We start from the raw sequence: 23,074 nt of genomic DNA on the forward strand, positions 1-23,074 counted from the left end.
ATACCTAGCCGTTTCTTTCCATTCGTATTCTTCTCCATCCCTGAAGCAAAGTTCATCCATTTCAGTGAAGAGATCATGGGGAATGTGTTCATCATCATCTTCAGTACCCAAGATAAACTGCACTCGTTGGGACGGTGTGTCTTGAAGAAAAGAATAAACCAAACAATTAAAAGAATTCATACTTCTATTATGCAAGAACACCACATAACAGTTAAATCTCCTACTCAGTTAGAAATATGCAGCACAATATCCCCTTCAAGAGGCAGAAGGAACAAATGAAACATGGACATTTCTTTAAAAGGAGGCCCTTTTAAAATTTTTCATTGTTTCTGAAAGCAAAACATCTGGAAATTTGTGTTTATGTAACACAATTAAGTATTTTTAGCTCTTCTACAGATTAACAATATGAAAATAAAGATCAACAGCAGAATTAGTAAGAAAGTAAAAATTAATATACCAAAGGGCTAGAAACCTTGTTTTCACTTTGAGAACAAAATAAATGATACCATCATCACAGAGACACCAATTGGGGTGTGTGTGTGTATGTGTGTGTCAGAAATCACAAAACCAAAAACCCCCCATAGGTTGACAGAAACAAATACTCTGACTTATGAATAGGTTGCTCTAGTAATAATTCAAGATGCTAAATAGAGATGGCTTTTTTCTTTTTTTCTCCCCCCTGCACCCCCCCCTCCGCCGCTCTATATAGTGGGCACTCAGGTACTCATATTTTTAAAGCTGCAGATTTTTCAATGGCCTGTCGCTGCTTGTGTTGGATGGAAAAAGTTATTACCTTTCTCATTGCATGGCTGGACCACTGTACATAAATTAGCATAGGAAAATAGAAACTACACAGCTAAAATGTTGAGGAAATATTTTAACTTCTCATGGTATAATGCTTAGTGGAACAGGCTCAGTAATAACTTGTAACAAAATTTAACTAGCTTTTTTGATCAAATATAAGTAGTGAGCTTCACTGCTATGAGCAAAACTTTAAAAAAAGGAATTATAAAAACACATGGTTTTAGCTGTATTTTTAATACCTATACGCAGATCTTGTTTCAACTCAAGGCAGAGCTTTCAAATTACAAGGGTTCAATAACGTAGTATTCACAATGTTATCTCATGGAAGGTCAGAGATAGAAAATCCAGGTACACCTCAATTTTAAAAACTGTGCTTTGTTCACCGAAACATTACTCTCACAGCTGCTAGATCTGAACATACAACTGTATGCTTCCACTGCAGAAGATGATCACCTTTTAGATTCAGACATAACATCTGAATTACTAATAAACTTCACTCAAAATTGAATTTTGCTTTTGCATTGCTGTTGTGGCATACATCATCACCCAATAACGTAATTGTGAAATGAGCTCTTCAATACGAACAACACTCATTATCAGTGAAGACGTACAGCAGACTGTATGTCTGCTGTACATATCAACATATCCCAAGAATCTGCCATATCCTCTGTATCCAGGATACAGAAATGACCAGAAGAGAGAAGTGAATTTCTATCTATTTAATATTACTTGCTGCTTCAGAACCTGTATAGCGAGACTCTACAAACATAAGATCAAATGATAATAATTTGTATTTGGGTGTGGAAGTTTTGATGAAACTAAGAACTGTAGGAGAATGGTAAAAGAGGACTTGTCAAAGCATTCCCATTTGAAAACTCCTTTGTTTCAGGGAACTGGCCCCATGTAGAGAACGGTTCTAGACATAGAAAGGCGACAGTGAACAGCACAGTGTCCATGCCTGAAGTGCAACACTGCACCATAACCTTCCCATTCATCAGAGTCTAGGAATCAATGCGGGTTTGAGGTCTTGAAGAAAAACTGCCAAGAGTACCGCCAAGTAATTTCATTTCAGAGAATGATATGACAAAGTCATCAAGAGGATAAGGGGTGGGCTGGGGGGCGGTGTCTGATCCAAAACTAAAACTTTGGAAGCAGTACAATTCCTTTACTAACAGACAGCAAGAAAGATGAAGTAAATATTTTAATAGATCATCGATCAAATTATCATGGCAAATGCTGTTTCACAGCTCTATTCATACTTTAAAAAAATCTTGAATGACAGAGGAAGAATAATACAAGACTACACAATCTGAAAAAAAGTGTCTAATTTAAATAACACAGATTTTTATGCTACAGGCGAGTATTATGAAGCTCTAGTATAAGCTATTCAGTGCAGGCTGCTGAACATTCATGCAGACACCTGGATGAAGTCCAACAGCTTATGATTTAGATAAAACACAACCACAAAATCCTTGCGCGTTTGTACATAAAGACATTAATTACAGTGAGAATAAAAGAAACGGCACAAAACAAACAACATTTAAGCACAGAGTAACTAATACAAGTTTATTTTCAAGAGATACAAAGAACTCACACAACAGATTTCTTACCATATGATGGAGATTCTCGGCCATCCTCTCTGTCAGTTTCTTTTTCTTTTTTTCTTCTGTGATGCCTGTGCCCACGATGCCTATGCCGTCGACGGCCTTGCTTTCCAAATGGGACGTGAACGCCAATATACACAGCTCTGTGGCCTTTTCAAGAAAGGTTAAAAGGAAACCATCAAGCAAAACCAAGCCTCTTGCACAAATTTAGTGTCTTAGTCAAAAAGACAAGGAGTTTGACAAAAAGAAACCCAAAAGCAGCCGGCAAAACTACCTTTAGTGAACTAATATTACCACTACCAACTCAGTTGTAAAACAAGTAATGCAGAAACACAAGCCTGACCTGTAACACTGGAAGAAGCTACTTGATAAACACCAGGGCAAGGCAGAGAAATTACACAATGTTCCTCTTGTTTGCAGGGATCCACATTAGGATACTTGTTACAATGGCAAGATTTAACCTTCTAGTTCAGTTTAAGATTTTCATTAAGAAATTACCCATAATGTAGAGTCTGCAAGGAGTTCTCACTGCTTGAATTGAACTGCCAATATTTCTTCAAGTAGCATGTGACACATTTAGGTGAACCTGGTGTTCAACTATACCATTAGTTTAGTATCAGTTCGGGAGCATAAAAGGAACATACATTTGGAAATGTATGCCAAAACATCAAATAACTTACAGAGACGGCTGGAGTGGTTTTTTTCTATTCTAGAATTTTTTAATAAATTTAGATAGTGCATCTTCAAGTTAATACATACTGCTCTTTAAAACATATACTTTCAACATCTTGTTTTTCCTTTGACCTTTCACATTAAGGCAATACTAGTATCAACAACTTTGCAAAAGAAATCAATCAACAGACTGTTACGAACATAGTAGTACCATGTCTCCCATAATGGAGTTAGCATATACAATAACATTTTCAATTCCTTTTTAAACAAACAATCTCAGGAAGAGACACATTAACTATAAGCCTGGAGGTTAATGCTAGATACTTTGTTTCATACTGCAGAAGAGTTATTACAGAAGACTGACATTAACAAAAGGAAAAGGAAGTGGTTTTCCAGCTCTTAGAGAGATGCAAATTCAGCAAATTTATAGAAGGCAAGCAAGCCCCACGAGTTGTGACCGTACACATACATGCACATATGTATGTGTGTATAGCATACACACACTAGATTAAGGATATTGAAAAATTCTGGTGATTACAGAGCTTTAAAGTAATAAAGTATGGTAGTATGTCAAGGTTGTTTTCCAAGAAAATAATGTCTAAGCCCAAAAAGATACACAAAACTTTTATAAAGCTGTATTTTTACAGTGCTACATGAGTAAAAAGACTAAGCAAAAATCAGTAATAATGCATGAGTAAGTTCAACATTTAATTAATTTGGTGAAGATTGCTTTTCAAATTACAAAACCTGGTTCTTGACAGACTTCCAACACTAGTTCTAATTAGAGTCGACTGATAAGCACTATGACCAAATCTGAAATTAAGCATATTAAAAGCTATCTGTTTCCATGTAAGACTGGAAAACAGATTAATTTGTTGAAGCATTCATCAGTCCTATTTATAGAGAGAGATTTTTCTTTTGTGAGCTTCTTCCAAGAAGAGCACTCAGCCCTGGCCAGGCAGCCTGCACAATGCAACTGCCAGAGAAGTTAATGCAAATGTGATGCCTAAACATAAATCAATACCCTTGATACATAATATTACTAGGTACCATTAAAAATGGTCACGTTATTGATACCATTGTGATACAATAATCTTATGTATAGGGAAAGCAAAAGTACTAGGTTCAAAAATAGCTGCATTACTCACCACACAGCACTCAAAGCTGCCTGGTGCAAGCGAGTGACCCACCACTCACTGCAAACGCTATTATCATCCCTGACAGGATTTTTGGTTTATTTTAGATATTCAACTAGCAAGTGTGAAAACTATAGTTATACAGAGTTAGAAAGTTTTATTCAGCATCAGTGTTTAATTTTTTGCAGGAACTATTTTTTCCTAGGAAAAACTCAAACATATTTCTAGTAATAAGAGCATTTTGTATTATCAGCTTGTTTTAATATTCTTAATAAGGCTGTTTTAAGCATGTGTTTTGATCATTGCACAGAAAAAACCTTGCAGGTGATTACTTTCTAGAAGATTTCAGTAATCTGAAATTGTTCAAGATTTTACTTCCTGGAAAATCAGAACAACTTTCACATTTTGGTCTCTTGCTGCTCCCATAAATTAAGACAAAAATCCTGCATTGCTTTCTGTACTGAAGAACAACAACAAAAAAAAAATCAATTTTTTTTTTTTTTTTTTAAGAGCCCCATCTTAAACCATTCTCCCTGCTACTGCAAAGATTAGCACTTGTAATAGTGTGATCATTTCCACAGTCAAAGACCATGCTGCTGCACGGAGGAGAGGTGGAACAAGGGAACGAGAAGTCTCTCCCCTATTACAAAACCGCAGTCTGACTGAAACTTTTTTTTCAATGGAAAAGTTTGGAGGAGAGCAGATACATTGCAAGGAAACAAGCAAAAGCTAGGGAAAACTGAGCTGAAATTAGCAACAAACCACGTGTGTTTTCAAACAACCTGCAACCATAGCAAATTGCCTTCCTACCCAAAATGCACTGACCTCTCAGCTATCCCTATGCCCAGGTGCCTCTGAACTGCTTCAAGGCACACCAAGTAGGCAGTGCCAACTTAGTCTTCAACCTGAGAAGCCCACAACCTACAGAGTACTGTGTCCAGCTTTGGAGTCCTCAGCACAGGAAGGACATGGACCTGTTGGAACGGGTCCAGAGGAGGGCCACAAAGATGGTCAGGGGCTGGAGCATCTCTCCTGTGAGGACAGGCTGAGAAAGTTGGGGTTGTTCAGCCTGGAGAAGAGAAGGCTCCGGGGAGACCTCATAGCAGCCTTCCAGTACCTGAAGAGGGCCTACAGGAAGGATGGGGAGGAACTCTTTATCAGGGAGTGTAATGATAGGACACAGGGTAACGGCCTCAAACTGAAAGAGGGTAGATTTAGATTGGATATCAGGAAGAAATTCTTTACTGTGAGGGTGGTGATGCACTGGAACAGGTTGCCCAGGGAAGTTGTGGAGGCTACATCCCTGGAAGTGTTCAAGGTCAGGCTGGATGGGGCTTTGAGCAGCCTGGTCTAGTGGGAGGTGTCCCTGACCAGGGCAAGGTGGTTGGAACTAGATGATCTTTAAGGTCCCTTCCAACTCCGACCATTCTATGATTCTATTACATTCTCATCCAGAAGGGAACTTTCTTTAAAGTGTCTTCTCACTACCCTAACAGATTAGGGTATCACAAAGACAGGGGAACAGGCTAGCAATGGGTTATCCTACCCTTCAGCCCACGCTGCCCAGAAGTGACTATTGTGTGAATGGCTATCTCCTCTTACAGGCACTGTCTTGCAGGCAAATGTAAAACAAGAATACCTTCCCCAAATCACTTCTGTATACGCAAAGTGATCAGACTGCTACACCTGCAACTGTATTTTGAGACTAACGTGAAATGCTGATGAGCAAGACAATCTTCAGCTATTATTAAAGAAAATGCATCACAATCCAATGTAACTCTATCAGAATAACTTCAAGAAAAAAACCTGATGTTGAAAAAGAGCCTCTGAATTTTATTTTATTTTCTGGAGCACGCATGAGGGGTGGCAATACAATAGACTAGCCAAAAGAAGTTTGGCTGTTGCAAACAGCAGCTTATGAGTGCACCAGATTTTCCTTAAGAAAGGGGCCCTTTTCTTGGTATCATGGACATTAATAAACAAAGACATCTCCACCACTACCTAAGAAATCCAAAACTACTGCTGTTGAGTATACAAGCATCATTACCAAAAAACATATTGCAGGTATATTCAACTCCAAAAGGGAGGGCAAAACTGCATAACAAAATTTGGACAAGCTTAACTTTAATTCTAACTCCACAAAGCAAAGCACTGAGAAGCCCTCTAAAAACCAGAGACAGCTGTATTGAGTAGGTCTGTGTTGCCTTAAGTTTCATTATTCAGACAGGAGTAATTAATGTTTGCAGATGGACAGATAAAGATTTACTTACAAACACAATTTACAAGGGGAAACAAAAATACAGGGATTTTTTTTTCCTTCACCCCCAATGAATTAGGCAAAACAACTCAGTTTGCTTCACACAGAAGTAAGCTTGCTTCACCAGAAAGGCAAGTAATATGAAAGCAATGGAGAAAAAGTTAACTCTAAAAAGGTCTGAATTCATATTACTAGCATCAGTGTTATTTCTAAAGGGAACCCAACCTTTTCCTTGAATATTGTTTTTATAAGCTTGAAAGGTCACACACAATTATGTGACCTTCAAAACTTTATTCACACTAGCATCTGTACCACAGTACCACTCTCAAGCAAAGCTTGTTACAGAATTACTTTAAACCAATAATCAATAGAATTAGTAGACTGCCCAATACTAAATTTAGTAATATAAAGCTCAAGAGATAATTGTTCATTTTAATCTAACGTGACTTTATCCAAGCTTAGCTGTTCAAATCTGCCAAGAGTATTTACTACTTAAGGTCCTTATCAGTATGAAACAAATTTAAACGTTAGGAGCTTGCTACATGTCTCCATCGCGTGGTTGGTCATAGTCCAAAAGTCAGCTTATACCAAGACCTTTAAAACTGACAGAATAGAATATGCCCTGTTTAAGTTCCCTGATTTCTCCCTAAAGCGCCTAAGAAAATGCTAATAGATGACTTCTAAAGTCTGAGAGAGATCAAACACATGTATCCAAAAACGCTCTGATGTGGCAACCCTGTAAGTACAAATACACACAGAACTTCCTTTTTTCTACCAATATCTTGTTAGCTAGATGCCCTTTAAGCTTCATACAAAGAAGGACATTCTTCCCCATGTTAACAAGGGAAAGCAAAGAAAAACAAGTTAATACCTATGTGAATCCTCACATCCTGTTACTTAGAAATTTGAACTGCAGATACCTGTAAGGGACATCTGGAGGTGGGCTATCTGGTCTAGTCTCGCTCAAAGTACAGCCAACTTCAAAGCTGAAGTTATCTTTTTGATCAGGTTGGTCAGGATGACAACCAGCCAAGCTTTGAGTATCTGTAAAGACAGACACTCTACAGGCTCTACGGTCAACTTATTCCAACACATAACAACATACTGCGTGCAAAAAATTTCCTAATATCCAATCAGCACTTCCAACACTGCATCTTGTGACAAGAGTTTGACTCCATCTTCCCCATAAGCTCCCAACAGTCTGCTGAAGACAAAAAACGACAAGAATTACTTTTTCATTTCCAAAAATCTTCAAATAATAAGCTGAAGATAGATCGTTTATTTTACACAGAAGCCTTTATTTCATAAAATAATGTCGTAACCTATCTTGTTCCAGCATGGAGCTTTCCAGTATGGAAAAATTGGAAGATCTGCAGGAGAGATCCTAATCTGTTCCTTAAGACCATAAAACAGGGAAAAAAAGCAGCTGTTTGATGTCTTCTATCTCACATCCCCAAACACATTACCCTAGTAGGAAGCATTTGAAATCTATCGTCATCTCATGCCCTGACATTAATTCCCCTTACATCACAGAAAGTACTTGTAATCACAAAAATCAGCTCAATGCAGTTTATTGGCATAACTTCTACCTTTTCTGTCACAGGTCTGCTTCAAAGGTATAGACACAGAAATAGGAAAAATAATCTTAGGCAGATGGAAGAAGTAAAGAGTCAGAACAAGAAAGTCTTTTCATGCCCTAACAAACTTCACAGCCCAAGGTCTTCTTCAAATATTCTCGGCTCTGGTGAAACTTAAGGAACAAGCAGAATTCCTTGTTTACACACACACACCCTTTTGTTTAATTTATTTATAATGAAAACTCTGAAAATTCACTCAAGCCAGTAATTCACTGAAATTACTGCTAGTATGCTAAATTCTCTAATTTCTAATTAAAAATAATGCCACCTTTCTGAAGTATGCAATTAAATGTACAATTTAATATTGATAGCGAAGTTATCAGTGTAAGATGCAAACTAAGTATTTCAAAATAAATAGTATTTCAGCTTATTTTATGAATTTCTCTCACACAAAACATACCCAAGAAACACTCAAATAATTTTCTAATGAATTAATGTAGTAAAAGTGAACATTAAATATTTTAATATAATTTTGTTCTTCCATGCATGAAGTCTATAAAAAAAAAATCTATTATTACCAATGATTCTTTTTCTGTGCTTTGTTAAAAGAATTATTTCACAAAAACTATCTCTTGCTTTCGAAATAAAATTTTTTCTAACCAAATCTGTATAAAGAAGTAAAGAAAATTCTTTCACGGGACTGTTACGTGTCATAGCTGGAGCCCAAAGGTTCTCCACAGTGCAGTGTATTTTAGAGTCTGTTAAACCTCCAGGGCTGTATTCTGAAATCTCTTGTTGTTCCTAGTAATTAAGTATATCTGAGAACATGCTCTTTATAGTACAATACTTGGACAGACAAAATTGAGAGGCATAATCCAAAAATCTCGTATGCACAGCATACAGTAAGCAGCTCAGTAAGAGTGTTTTCTCACTACACAATGAAAGAGCGCGTCATATTATGCTCTGGCAGGAGTAGTAAATGCCAGAAGTGATTTTTTTTTCCGACTTAAACACCAAATAGGAGTTGGTAGGAGCAGTCATAAGAAAAAAATGCATTGACTATTTCTGTTTGACACAATCAACAACATTCAAGGCAGCATTATCAGTAATTACATTAGACATGCAGGTAGTAACAGTAATAGGAAAAGCTTAGTGCCAGCTGACGGTGCTACACAGGGATTCTAGCATGGTACCTCCACCCCAGGTCTTTGTGGTCCACCACCAGCATGGATCTCCCCCAACTGGGAAAGGAGCCAGCATCTGGTACCTGTGGGAGGGGGACTAGATGCCCTTGCATTGTACATCCAAGTCAGACCTGGAGCTGAAGGCTTAGTCCAGCCTGTCTCTGCAACGGAGCTCAGAAAAAAGGATACATACCCAAGGTAATTTCAAAACGTTGTTTCTGTTGGAGGAGAGAAAACCTAGAAACACGCAATTCAAGCAAAAGTCCAATTAAGATTGAAGATTGGCCCTTCATCTACCACTGAAGAAACCAACATTCTCAGCCCTTCACTGATGCATACCCTGTAAGGACATAAGGCTTCCACATTCCTATCACTGTCCTTATAAAATATTTCAAAGGAAGCATTTGTAAGGTTTTCGCACTTTATCAACAGGTTATAAATACATTCTCATTTCAAATCTGATGACATCCCTCTCTTTTACAACTGCTGCACGCATCTTTAAATGGATAAGCTTGCCCCCAAGTGCGTCTATTTCCTGATATTTTAAGATATGAAAAATATTAGAGAGGGAATCTTGCCTCATGTAACAGTTACCCTTTCTGAGAAAAACTGAAACTTGCACATGGTTTTTATAAAATAAAAAATGTTCAGAAATTTAAAAAAATCTCACACTTTAAAAGCTTTAACTGCTGTGAAACACAAGCTTTGAGCGAATTGCAAATGGAAAAGTCATCCATTCAAGACTTCTGACTTCCATCAAGTCACAGGCTTAGCGAATTTTTGGAACAACTGATTTTAAAGAGATTAAAAATAGTAAGATAAATGTTATGAAAGCCATCAAGAAACAACAGGCTGCAGAATAAAGTACAGTCTTCTATTTCTTCTGCCTCATCTCAAAAATTTTAAGTTTGAGCAATCTAGAGCCATCACGCTCACTGAAATCTTTAAATTTCGATTTTCTGGCCATCCTACTTGAAGAACAATTTTACATGTGCTGCAGAATACAAAACTGCAGTTGGTTACCTTTTTATAAAGTTTCTGACGCAGTCAGAACAGAAACATTACATGATGTTCTCTCACATAAAAGAAGTTTGACAATAATAAAAAATGTTAGGACACAGTTTATAACATGAACTTTTAAAAAGCACTGCTCTCATCTTAGTCTATTTTACATAAAATACTTATTTTACATCTTCATGTAAAAGGCATTTGTTTTGAATGGCACCCATTTTTAAAAACAACTCTGTTTTAAGAAGCAATGCTACAATTAGCACTCACATTTCCCAAAATGGATTTTAAAGATTTAAGTATAAGCAAAGTTATTGTCTGCTGCAGATGCTGTCATGAATTCATTCAAGTTTAAACGCTGATTCACTTTGAAAAACCATTACTAGAGGGTAGAGAATGTGACTGAACAGTTTTGTCTGTTTTGGAGGGCAAATATTAGATAACCTAGCCTTACTTGTCAGAAATTGTAACAATGCAAGGGTAGCATATTCAGCACTGCCTCTAACACTACAGAAAAAGTAACTGCATATTGAAAAAAATTACACTTTGCTGCATCGCCTCCTTCAAAGATTATTTTCGCTTAAGGTTCAGTATTTATGTAAAGGTCTTCTATTTGACATTAGCTACATAAGAAGGAAAGCGTAGCTAAAAAAATTATGAATCCCTACACATGTATCGCAGTTCCCATGCAAAAATCACTTAAATTACTGAAGTCTACACTTCCCATAAAGCAACACCTAGATTGTAATATTAAATAGATCTAAGTCATTACAAAAGCTGAGAATATTTTCCTTACTTTAAAGTAAAATTGAATACCATACAGATTTATACATTATACATACACTAACATGGCTTTTAAACAAAAATGAAATCAAACTAGTAATACTGTTGTTATTCTAATGAATTACTTACAATATATGCAAAAAATACTGACTTAGTTTCAGTATGAATACTACTGCTCAGTTCCAACTTGGTCAGCAAGATTGTGAAGTTGGATAATATCATCTTTAGCAAGATAAAACATCCTGTCAACAGCCATTCATCAACTGCAGTATGCAGAAGGGTTCCTTAGCTGTTGAGACCATTTCACAAATAAGAAATTACCACGTGTCTCAAGGACATTCATTAAGAAGTTCTGTTTGTAGAATACTGAGTAATTTGCCTCAAAGATGAGGAACACTGTGGTATCAGAACTGCTAACAATTTTTTTATTTTTTTTTTAAAGTTCATGCATTTGTTTCCTAGCTAAAGAATATTAATTTTGGGGTGCACTAGTCCATACTTCTTTTTATACTCAGCTCTTGTTACGCTACCATCAAGAAGTCTCATAACATAAAAAAAGAGAAAAAGTCTCTTATCTCAAGTAATTTCTATTAAGTTTCACTTGCCAGGAGGTTACAGTATGTTTTTCCAGTAATTTACAAATAATTTAACATACAAGTAAAAATTTCAGAATTTACAGCAATTTTTAAGTACTGTGTTTGGCAGAATCAGAATCAACTTCCAAAAAGAATGTTCTAGAAACTGGAAATAACCCCCTGCCTCCAAAACTGACGACACAAAGCTGAAAACTGTGTCTAGTCACTTTGGGTGCCATATTGAGTTTTACATCTACACAATCAGGTTGCCAACTTTCCCTCTCAAAAGGCAGTCTGAAAACATTTTGATAGCATTTGTTAAGGAATTACCTTTGTGATAAACACCACAAAAAATAAAATAAGTTGAAGACAACTATTCTCTCTGCACTGAAGTCTGAATATTGCATAAATAAACAGGACAAGAGGTCCTGAGGAATTTGCCCATGGACTAGATAATGTAGGATTCCCATAGCAAAAGATATTATAACTAAGTTTTCAACACATGTGATGAAGGTGTAGCAATGCAGCCTAATTCCAAAATTCACTTAATCAAGAATGCACTAAAAATCATATGAGGAAAACATCCCTCAATTTTTGTGACTTACAAAGAAGCCGGGCACAGATAACATTTATTTCTGGATGATAAGGACATAACAATTTGTCCTGCACCAGCTACTAGCACAACTGGTGCAAGTGAACATTTTGTTGCATATGAATCAGAGCGTGTCTCATACACCTGACTAGCTGTACTGTATCTGAATAGACATGTTTTTGCTTGTTCTCAGTTCAACTCAAACTAAGGACCAGGGAAAATCTTTCCAATTTAGGGGTATCACTAGAGAGGATGGATGAAAAGTGGTCTGCAAGAATCATTACTGACCATCCTAAATTATTTTTCACTTTTTTCTTTTTGACCACATAAAAAGATACAACTTCATGTGAAATAGCATTTCAAAATTCTTTTTTCTGTTAAACACAGTTCTTCTCTAGACCATTAAGGGGTCTCTTAAAGCACACTCTCTCTTTAAAGTATTCATTCTGTAGTTTGAGAACCATAAGAAACCTGTTCTATACTGCCTGTCTAAATTAGCACAGCCTCTTACAGAACATAAAAACGTAAATACTAAGCACAATCTTAAAGAGACAGCAGCTACAATGTCCTGTTGTTTTACTTGTGTTTACCTGCTCCCATAGAACTTGTTTTCTTCAAAGATATTACAGGAACTATTCACGGGTTTTTGAACAGTTGCAATTTACATGTATCTAAAAGGTAGAATAATAGCAAACCTGCCACCTGAAAAAAAGTCTTAGCAGTACATTCTACTACATGTTGCTGTGTAAGTTCTCTGAGTTCCCCAAAACCCTTTCACAATACTGAAAAAATTTCTAACTACTCATAACACATTAAACTGCAAAACACTCGTAGAGCAAGTTTTCCACTTACATATACAATATTCACTTCTAGAGGGGAAAATGTGAAGGATTATTTAACTACCTGTCCTTATCAAATAAGATTAACTGAAAAGCACAGCTGTTTTCTTAAAGGAAAAATAAGGCATGAAGGTATCAGAGATAATAGGGTCACTTGAAATGTAAACACTACTTACACCTGCCACAGGATTGTGTGAGAGTAGAGTAGCTATTAAATCGTCTTAACTCTTGAAAGCTGCTTCTTGGATTTATGCCACAGAAAACTAGTCTACTGAGACACACACTCTTGACCTCAGATTGTTTCTGGAACAAGACTTCTATTATGTATAAACTCCTTATCTTTGCTATGCCTGTAACTGGTCTGCTAAGAGTAACGATATATCCCTTGTCTCTTAAACTGTATCTACTAAATGTATCCTCAAATCAAGGTGGAAAAATAACTACACAGTTAAAAAGATAGCTCCTGGTAATATCAAGCCAACCATGTTAACTCAGGTTTAAGAACGCTTTCCTTAAACATGGTTCTTAGAAAATGCCTTTTACAAGATGGCATGAAATACCTCTGCCATTACTGTTCTTGCCTTACTTCCAATTCCTGTCTTACTTTGTTATTACTCTCATTCATTGCAGCTCAAAAAGTCTGGCATCAATTTAAGAACATTAGGTGCTCTTAAAAACGTTATTTTAAGATGTTATTCCCCATTCTAGCTCTTCTGTAAACTGACATTTGTCACAGTAAGGCCTTACAGCTTCAGTAAAGAGCAGTACCTTTATTTAGTACACACGCAGTCTGCCCATAATTGAAGTTTACCAACTCTACCAATTTCTCTTTTACAGGAAGGGAGTCACAAAACAAGCAGCCTGAGCCTAACCTTTCTAACCTAAACACTGTCACTCTGGATATGTACCACACTTTTCCAGCCACCATAAATAGAATGCAGAGCTTGGGAAGCCCTAACTACAAGATCTGTTTTCCCCTTTAGCATCTGGCCATTAACATTACACTACAGAATTTCCAAAAAATAGAAGTATCCAATACTGACAACACCAAGAAACCTTTGTTTTAATATTAGTAGCAAAAATATGCCTTCTGCAGCATCAAACCAATGAATATTAGTTTGTACGGGCTTTAAAGCAGTTAAGTATCACCTGCCCATGCTGGCTCTAAAAGGTTCAGTGCTTCACATCATAGCTGAACTGAATCAACTGCTTGCTGCCTCTCCTTGAAAAGAATCAACACACACCTCTGGAAAGGGTCCAGATTCCTAGAACTCCTTTTCAAGTCACAAGAAAAACAAGTTGGAAGACGGGACTGAAACAGCTTCAAGTCTTAAAACACTTGCAATACTTAATGCTTGACTATAGTCTTCCTAAGCCTACAAGAAAACGTTCACAAGTCAGTAATGAAAAATAATACTATCCAGAGGTTTTGTACTGCTTGCAGCCAACAACTCAATTTCTCCCCTTGTAAGATTTTAATAACAGAATTAAAAACAAAACCCAAAAATCCTATATACCTACTCTAATCATAATAGCTTATAAATAATCTCATCAGACAGAACTGTAAATTCACATAAATTTACCCTCTAAAACACCCTGAATCTAAAGAATCTCCTTTGGTGAGTCTCAGAGAAGATAACTATGAGTCAAACAACTGTACTTACGTACCTTTCGAACAGGAAAGAAAAACACTTCTTGTTCTAACTTGGGAACTATTTCCACTGTCAAAATACCTGCAGTCCCTCCCTCTCCCCAGTCTACCATTAAAAAAAAAAAGGGACCCATTTTCTTACAAATATATAAGATGCTACAGGATATATGTAGTTACCAAAAATAATTCCTACTTATGTGTGAAAATGTGTGCCTATATGAAGCTTCAGATATATGATAATCCTAGTGGAATACATTTTTCTTGTCAGATACTTGTTTAACCTCTGCGTAGCCAGTCCCCTCTTGTGCTGTGACGCTTAACACTGGGTCACTCGGGCAGCACGGCTAAGAGTAAGGTGAGGACAGTGAGATCTCCTCCTTTCAACACCTGTTATGTTGACTCAGTTGCTCATGAAACAGAAGCCCTGGTTTCACCTTTAAATTATTCTTTGGCCGTAGGTAAGACAGGTGTATTTTCCACAGTCAGCAGTACAAGTGCTTAAATTGCCTCAGGCAGCCTGAACCCCCTGCCTTCCCACCCAGTATCTTGTGTAACTACAGCGTTGTCCTTGCTGAAGCACTCCTGCGAATGTGCTATGAAAGGGACTGGGGAAATGATCTGGCTGCACGTTCCCATATCATTCTTGGTGGCTGAAGCATTACAGCTGTTCCTGCAGCACGGCATGCTACTCCAGCTGAACCCCTGCTTCCCCTTAACCCCTGCCTTCCTGCAAAACACAAACATGATTTTTCTGGGTCATCTCCTGGAGAAAACCAAGAGAAGGAAACAAAGGAGAAGGCAGCTTAAATCTGCAGTGAAGATTTAACTGCAGAGACAGACACAGCGGCGGTTTCACCACAGCTCAATCCTATCTAAACTGTCACTGTTGCAGCCTCTGCCGCTGCACCTCTCAACCTCATATTCACACTGCCTTCCTCCGCTCAGCGCTGGCACGCGTCCATCTGTGTGGCAAATGAGTTTCGGGTGCTCAAGTTGCTGAGATCTTTCTTATTATTTTCCTGTTAGGACTGTTACATTTTCTGATGGCTTTACATACTTAACCAGGCTTATGGTATTGTCAAAGAAGCAAAAGTGTCAGTACAAGACTGAACGCAGTAACAGCCTGAAGGGAGCAGAGCAAGAGTATGTACGACTGCAACAGCAACAAACAACTTTAATCACTTTAAACCGTCTCTTGTTAGACCACAGCATAAGAAAACGTGACAGCAACCTAAATCAACTTTTCTCAGCTAGAAACTGCTGCTATAATGGCTCTCGTGTGTTCTGAAGCAGCGAGAGTCAGTACTGTCAAGAAATACAACTTAGTGAATCTACTGATAGTCTTCTGGCATTTTACAAACGCTAATTAAGCTGCAGAGCATTCTATGTGAAAGGTCAATAAATAAGATTTTAACACTGGATCTCCCTAGCTTTTGCCTGGCTTCACTAAACAGCATCCATAAATCTTCATTCCAATCTACTTCCTTTTCAAGTCAGCAAGAAATTGTATCTTAGATGAAGTATCTTAATTTTGCATTTTGCTATATGAAACTAACTCAATGCCATTTCTCTTGCTAAATGCAGGATGCCGAGTCAAATAATGAAGACTAACAGGATCCCATAATGCCTTAACTGACTGCAGATGGCAGAACGTACAGTTTACCACGGGAAAAGAAGAACTGTTATCTGTTCAGACTCTCAGTATTTAAAGCACATGACCACACTCACAAGGAAACTTAAATTTCAGAAAACAAAACAAACATCTCCCTCATGGCCCCTCTTCAATGAGTTTTGATTCTGCAGAACTTGACATCATTCACGCTGGGAAATTACTTACTGACAGCAATCATTTTTCCAAACCTACAATCTCAGAAGCAAGCTTTCCTTGGAAAGCTTCATAAGTTGTTTTTTTTCTTTTAGTATTTATTTCTGTGACAGATTTGAATAACAGTGAGCATTTACTAGCATGCATAGAGACAAAAAGCAGTGCAGGTTATCTGCTGTTCACTGGTTTTATTCCTAGAATTTCATAGTGACCATAAAATTCTGATTCCTTTTAGCGATACTGGTTGTTACTTGAAGGAAAATAAAACTTTAATCCTGAAGCAAAAAATGCGTGTTAGGCAAACAGAAAACTACCACAAACTTACTCTCTAGTTCTTCCTTCTCGAAGTTTGTATTGATAGTAGAGCTGATTTTGCCCATATCCACAACGGCTTCTTCATCATGACCCTAAAGAAACAAGACACAAGTTTAACGAAATAGAACTATTTTTTCTAAATCTCCATATACATTCTGCAGTTCTGAAGCTAAGTTTTCTAAAACAACATGCTTTCACCTCTTAGAAACTGAGAAAGAAAGTGTCACTGAAAATCTATCCATCCAGTTCTTCAAGAAAACGTTACCCTGTATTGAAGGAAAAACTGTAAATCAACAGACATGCTAAACACCATGCAATTTCCTTTTGCAATGCTCTCAATTTCATCGTATCAGGGATCAGGACATACATTTCAGGCACGCAATATTCTTTAGTTTCACATTCAACAGCAGTGAATCTACTTCAATAAAATGACTGGCAAATTTATAGAAATTTACGTAAGTTAACATTCAGAGATCTTGAACCCATTTGTTTCGGGGACAACTCCCATGCGAGATTTTCCAGCACAAATAAGGAGTTTTCGTGAACCGAAGGTTATACAAAGGGGTTAAATTACACAACTTGGGGTCTCTCCTAGACCAACCGTTTTGGGAAGACCAAAACCAACTGTTTAACTCGGGTTTCAACAGACAGCTTGTTAACCACACCCCTATCTAATTCACATTTTTTATGCACAAAGTTAGAAAACAACAGTTGCATGATGATCTGTTTCAGATTTCATTACTACTGAAACCATACCACTCATAATACAAAAAGCACAGTATCCAAAAGAGATAGAGGGTCAGGAATGAGGCCGATCTCTGAACATGTCCTCTAATCACATGTAGCACATCACTAAAGCAGAACTTTAAAACACTGCATTTTGCTCAATCTTGACAAAAATAAACCTTAAAATAGCTGAACAGTAGAAATCTCATAATCTCATCTCAGACTTGACATCAAAACAACATTAAAGTTGACTTTCTCCAAATGTTTGCATTCCTTAGAATACAGTCCACTTTTAACAGCTCATAAATTATAGCCTCCTGGCAGAACTGGTTCTCCAAAAGAACTGCTGCCTACCTAAGGGTAATGCTTTGCTTTACATCTAACTACGTATAATGTCAGGCTAACTGCTAAAGAATACTGTCCCTGCTCTTTCTGCTCCCTTGGGCACATGCTTTTTTCCTTAAGTCAGATCTATCAATCATGGAGTAAGACACAAAGAGCTGAAGCAATCGGGGGGTTTTGTGCGTGTGTTTTTAAACAACTTAATTAGTTTTCCATTGGATCAGTTCACCAAACTGACTTTTCTTGTGTCCATATAACAGCTAGATCCACCACAAATAAATCTGAATACTGCTTCTGGCAGCAGGCAACTGGTGCGTTTACATCAACCAATGTGGGATCTGTGATAATGGTTTCATGATGAAAAAATGGAAACCTAAATCAGGAGTCTTACAGGGACTGGGAACTCTAACAGTGTTGACATTCACCTAAACTTTGATCTTAGAATTACTCAATAGTGCCATGTTTTATATATAGAACAGGTTTATCACCTCAAGGGGAAGTGACAAGGATAAAAAACAACATAACTGTGTAACAGCTACAAGCTAAAAGATACTGCAGCACCACTCACAAAAAAAAAATTTTGAACTAGTAACTCCTTAATAAAAGCGCGCACAAATATCGGGCGCACATACACACGAAAAAGTCCAAATCTTTGACTATTGAGGAAAGTTGATTAAAGAATATGAAGATGACAAACAGCACGTATAGGAAAAAATATTCAGATGCAGTTTAAAAAAAAGTTAAAAGTAGTGCCAAATTTTTTATGTGGTCTAACTATGTAAATAAACAAGATACAAGACAGAAGTAGTACATGTCAGAATAAACCCCTGAAAACTAAATAAAGGTCAATTCTGAGCTGTGTCCCTAAAAATGAAGTTTTCAAGAAAGGCCTTAACACAGCGACAACTTTGTCACTACTCCTGCATTGCAAAAGTAGAGTTTTCCATGCACATTAGAAAAATCAAAACTCCTGCACACTCCAGACAGCTACAATTTAAAAAAAATCACTTTACTAAACCAAAGTCATGCCTGATGGGCAAATCTGTGAAAATCTTACAAGGATCTGTTAATAAAGAAGTAGCAGAAATTTAGAAAAGTGTTACGGCGATAAGATGGGGGGGTGGTGTAGTGTGTGTGAAGTAGTACACTCCTGTAATCTACACACCACAACGAAATTAAGGAGTGCTCTAGAAGATGCAATAAGGCAACTGGTCCCTGTCATCTCTCTGATAACCATTCCAGAGGTAGGGACAAACACAGTTGCAAAGTGAGTCTGGGCTCTTATCTTTACTGAAGATGGATTTTCCAACATGGCTTGGGAAAAAAAAATTTAATATGCATAAACCTAACAGCAAGAAGAGGTCTCCAAGTAGCAGCATTAAAAAGCTTTTACAATCATTTTACAAACATTAAAAAGCATTAACAATCCTTTGAGGCACCAAATAAGTACAGCAAAACATTTAACTGCATTGGTAGGCCACAACACTACCAAGGAGTTGTCAAGCATACTTAATTTCCAGTTTATCTCAGTGACACAGAAATAGAAAATTATAGGACTGTAGTACACTCTAGTGCACTGAAATAGATATAAACACAAATCCTGCATGTTACAAGAAAACTCAAAATAGAGACAGAAATAGGTGAAGTATTAAAAATCCCCTAAATTACCTTAAGTGAACTTAAAGGAAAAACCCTAATATTAGGAAAACTGCTATCAAAATCTCTTCCACAATTAGCTTCATGGTTACAGCCACAGACTGCTGAAATATCCTCTACCTAACTTCCCCCCTACACTCCAGCACCAAGAGTCCCTTTAGGACACTTGGAAGCTTGCCAAACACACAGGTTTTGAGCAATAAAGGAACACAATTTTTTTCTCCAGATTATACAAACCACTGCATACCGGTAGAAAATTACATACACACTGCAGAAAATATACATGAAAGAAAAAAAATTATCTCCCAGTAACATTTTGAAACTGTACTTGCTGTATGCCTTATACCATGTTATTAATATTTATCACCCTTTGCTATATTAACAGAGGTACTTTGCCAGCCTTATACATAGAGAAGCAGCCTTCAAAACCACATCATGTGAACGTAACATGTCTTCTGAGATTAGATTACAGAAAGGCATGCATGCCCTTGCAAACCATTCTATCACTATCTCAAAGTACTCAACATATGCAAAGACTCTTCCAAGAATAAACCATTAGCAACCACAAATATCATACATGAAGAATGCATATCACTTACAGCCTTTGTTTAGAAAGAAAACACAAAGCATCGTTATTTAACATAACTGTTTGTGATGCCAACAGCAAATCCCACTGTAAAATACCTTTGCCTTATGTCAGGTAAAAAACCCAAAATACTCAAACACACTATAAAGCTAATACCAAACTACAGCTTTTTCCTTACTAAAAATAAAGTCTGTAGGGCATAGGTTTCCAGTAATTATAGAAGATCTACCGTGTCAGTTTAAAGCACAGAAGTGAGAGAAAACTGTTTCAATTGCTGAATCAAAACACATTCCCATTCTAATTATCTCTTTTACTTTCTGAATTTTTTTTTACATATATAAACAAAGAGAGGTGGGATGGTTTAAAACTCATCAACTTCCTTTTTTAGGCACAGAGAATGACTTCATTTTAGAGCAAGCATTCCTCTGCAATTTACCGTCCATTTCATGTGAAACTTAATGTATAATAATCCCACAGATGCACGAAAACCAGATCATGAAGACGAGCCCAAGTAACATCTAAGACTAACTTGGAATGTAAGTAACTTCTCTTTTCAGTCAAGAGACAGAACAATTGAGAAGGGAAAAACACAACACAAGTAGCAACCCAGGTGCCCCAGGGAAAGATTAAGCCTTCACCTTTGGTTTGCTTTTTCACAAGGAGATGGTCATTTATAAAAACAAAACAAATCCAGATGACTTCAAAGGGAAAAAGAAAAAAAAAAAAAACACACCAACAAAATCCTAGTACATTGTACTAAAATACACTAAGCACACTTCTTCCTAACCCCAAATTTGTTGATACTCACAAACATACTGTAGAAAAAACCTTCCAGTAAAACCTTTGTATTCAGCTAGAGGTGCCTACATATACTACAACATGTCTTCTCGGCTTTCCAACTTTCCCCAGCATGAAAATGAAATTCCTTTTCAACTGTTGCAGACCAGACAACACTTTCAAATACTCTGTGCTCTAGCAGAATCCCAGCAGGATTCCTCTTGCCACTTCTTATTTTCAAATGCCTTTTCTCAGTCTAGGAGAAAAGAGTAATTCCCCTTTCATTGCAGACAAATAAGTATCTGCAATACTTACTGAAGTATTAGAATACTTCAGTACTATTTAAGCCTTTTTAATACTTTTTATGTAAAAAGAGTTTTTTTAAATAATTTGGGTTTTTATTTAAAAGAATTATTAAATAAACTGTTTAAACTTTAGTTATTTACCTTCTCAAATAATTGTCTTTATTTAGGATGGTACACTTTTCATATCTAAAATAGTAATGCTACACGTTTTTTTTAAAAGCAGTATTTAAGAAAGTCAGTCCTAAATGGCATGAATCACTAAGGAAAGCACTCAAGTTTGCAAGAATTAAGTTGTCGACCTCCATCAGCATGTATTACTTACTGTCTATTGGACTGGCACAAATATGACGCACAGAATATTACATCTAAAGGAAACTTTCCACTGTCATCTGTACAAGTTCTTCTCACCATGCAGCTCGCCTAACCTTATGCAGTCACATACACATGACAGACTTAAGATGGGCACGCTGCCAAAGTGCATTACTGAGTAACCACTTCTAAGAGATGCAGCTGGCTAGCAACGCATTTTTAAACGTACTTGAAATATAGTTCAATCAATTCATTCTGGTAATAGACAACAATTATACAAATGGCTGCTGATACAGTTAACTGTAAAGCTTTGAAATGCAAGCTTAATACAGTAATTGCGTTGAGAATAATTTGAGCTCAACATTCAAAACTGTTACTTAGCTAAGTCAGTGTTCATATGCTCCATTTACATTCCCTTGTCCCAAAGTTCTTCCCCAACAGAGCTGGGGAACTACTTGCAGCACCAGAAGAAATAGCACAAGCGTTCATCGGCCCAGGAGAGAACGCGAACAAAAAAACACCACCACCACTACACACACCCATCCCACCCACCCCACCCCCAAACAAAAACAAAAGCAAAACCCAAAACAAAACAAAAATCAACACGGGCAACAGGGGGATGTGGGAGGTGTTCATATCTAGGTTTTTTCCTTTATACATCTGTCCATGGCCAAGTTTAAGACTTCTAATTTTGATATTATTCTACTACTGCCTACACCATCACAGTGAACACACATATGATCTGTGACTGTAATTATATCCCATCCCCTCTGGCTTGGGCAGAAGGCAAATACTTGCCCAGTCCTTCTCACAAGAACTCACAGATACATCTCTACCTTTGCAGAGTCACCAGGTCTGGCACATGGGATTTAGCTCTTAGGCTGGAATGTGGCACCAACAAACCATTCCTCTCAAAACATGAGCACACGCTACTTACAGACTCAACTGGTTAATATATATAGCATGCTACTGTAGATTTACATACTCAAATCAATAGCATATGAGAATTTTTGCACCGCACACTTTGGTCTTCATACTTTGCTCTTCATTCTTTCATCATCAGTACATATGAGCAGTTAAGCTGGATCAAACCATCCACCCAACCCAGCATGCTGTCTTCAAGAGGATACACCACTAGTGGCCTACAGCAACTGCCCAATAAACTTACACATCAGTGCAAACAGAATTCAAAATGATGGCTTGACCTAGACCTAGGAAGCATAGTCAAAGCAGTATTTTCTTTGTACCATCAGCCCTCACTTTGTTGGATGTGCGTTCAGAAGCCAGATACAATAGCCATCAAGGCTCCAGTAACAAAACAAAAAAAAATTAAATTAAATACAGAAGAAATACCAATATTGCTCTGCTTGAAAAATAAGTTTATCTGGAAAAAAATTAAAACCTTCATTTTGATCAGACATCTCAAAAATAACTGAAGAGGAACCACAAAACCTGATTTTGCAACTTTTTCATAGATATGTGTCTGTATATATATAAAATACTTTAAAACTGACGTTTTTTAATAGATAGATACACACACAAACTCATTTG

At 37.1% G+C, this 23,074-nt stretch overlaps 1 protein-coding gene across 3 annotated transcripts in view; it reads right to left on the reverse strand.

Annotated features, from left to right (window-relative positions):
- The window catches only part of SLC4A7 (solute carrier family 4 member 7), a 101,164-nt gene that overhangs the window by 44,908 nt on the left and 33,182 nt on the right, over positions 1 to 23,074 (reverse strand). For all 3 annotated transcript variants that reach the window (XM_063325217.1, XM_063325219.1, XM_063325218.1), the window contains exons 2-4: positions 16,833 to 16,914; positions 2,415 to 2,558; positions 5 to 140 (exon numbers count right to left, since the gene is read on the reverse strand). In XM_063325217.1, the coding sequence (XP_063181287.1) occupies positions 5 to 140; positions 2,415 to 2,558; positions 16,833 to 16,914 (362 nt within the window). The remainder of the gene's footprint in view (positions 1 to 4; positions 141 to 2,414; positions 2,559 to 16,832; positions 16,915 to 23,074) is intronic.

This window comes from Chroicocephalus ridibundus, chromosome 2, assembly GCF_963924245.1.
Source record: "Chroicocephalus ridibundus chromosome 2, bChrRid1.1, whole genome shotgun sequence".
Taxonomy (NCBI): domain Eukaryota; kingdom Metazoa; phylum Chordata; class Aves; order Charadriiformes; family Laridae; genus Chroicocephalus; species Chroicocephalus ridibundus.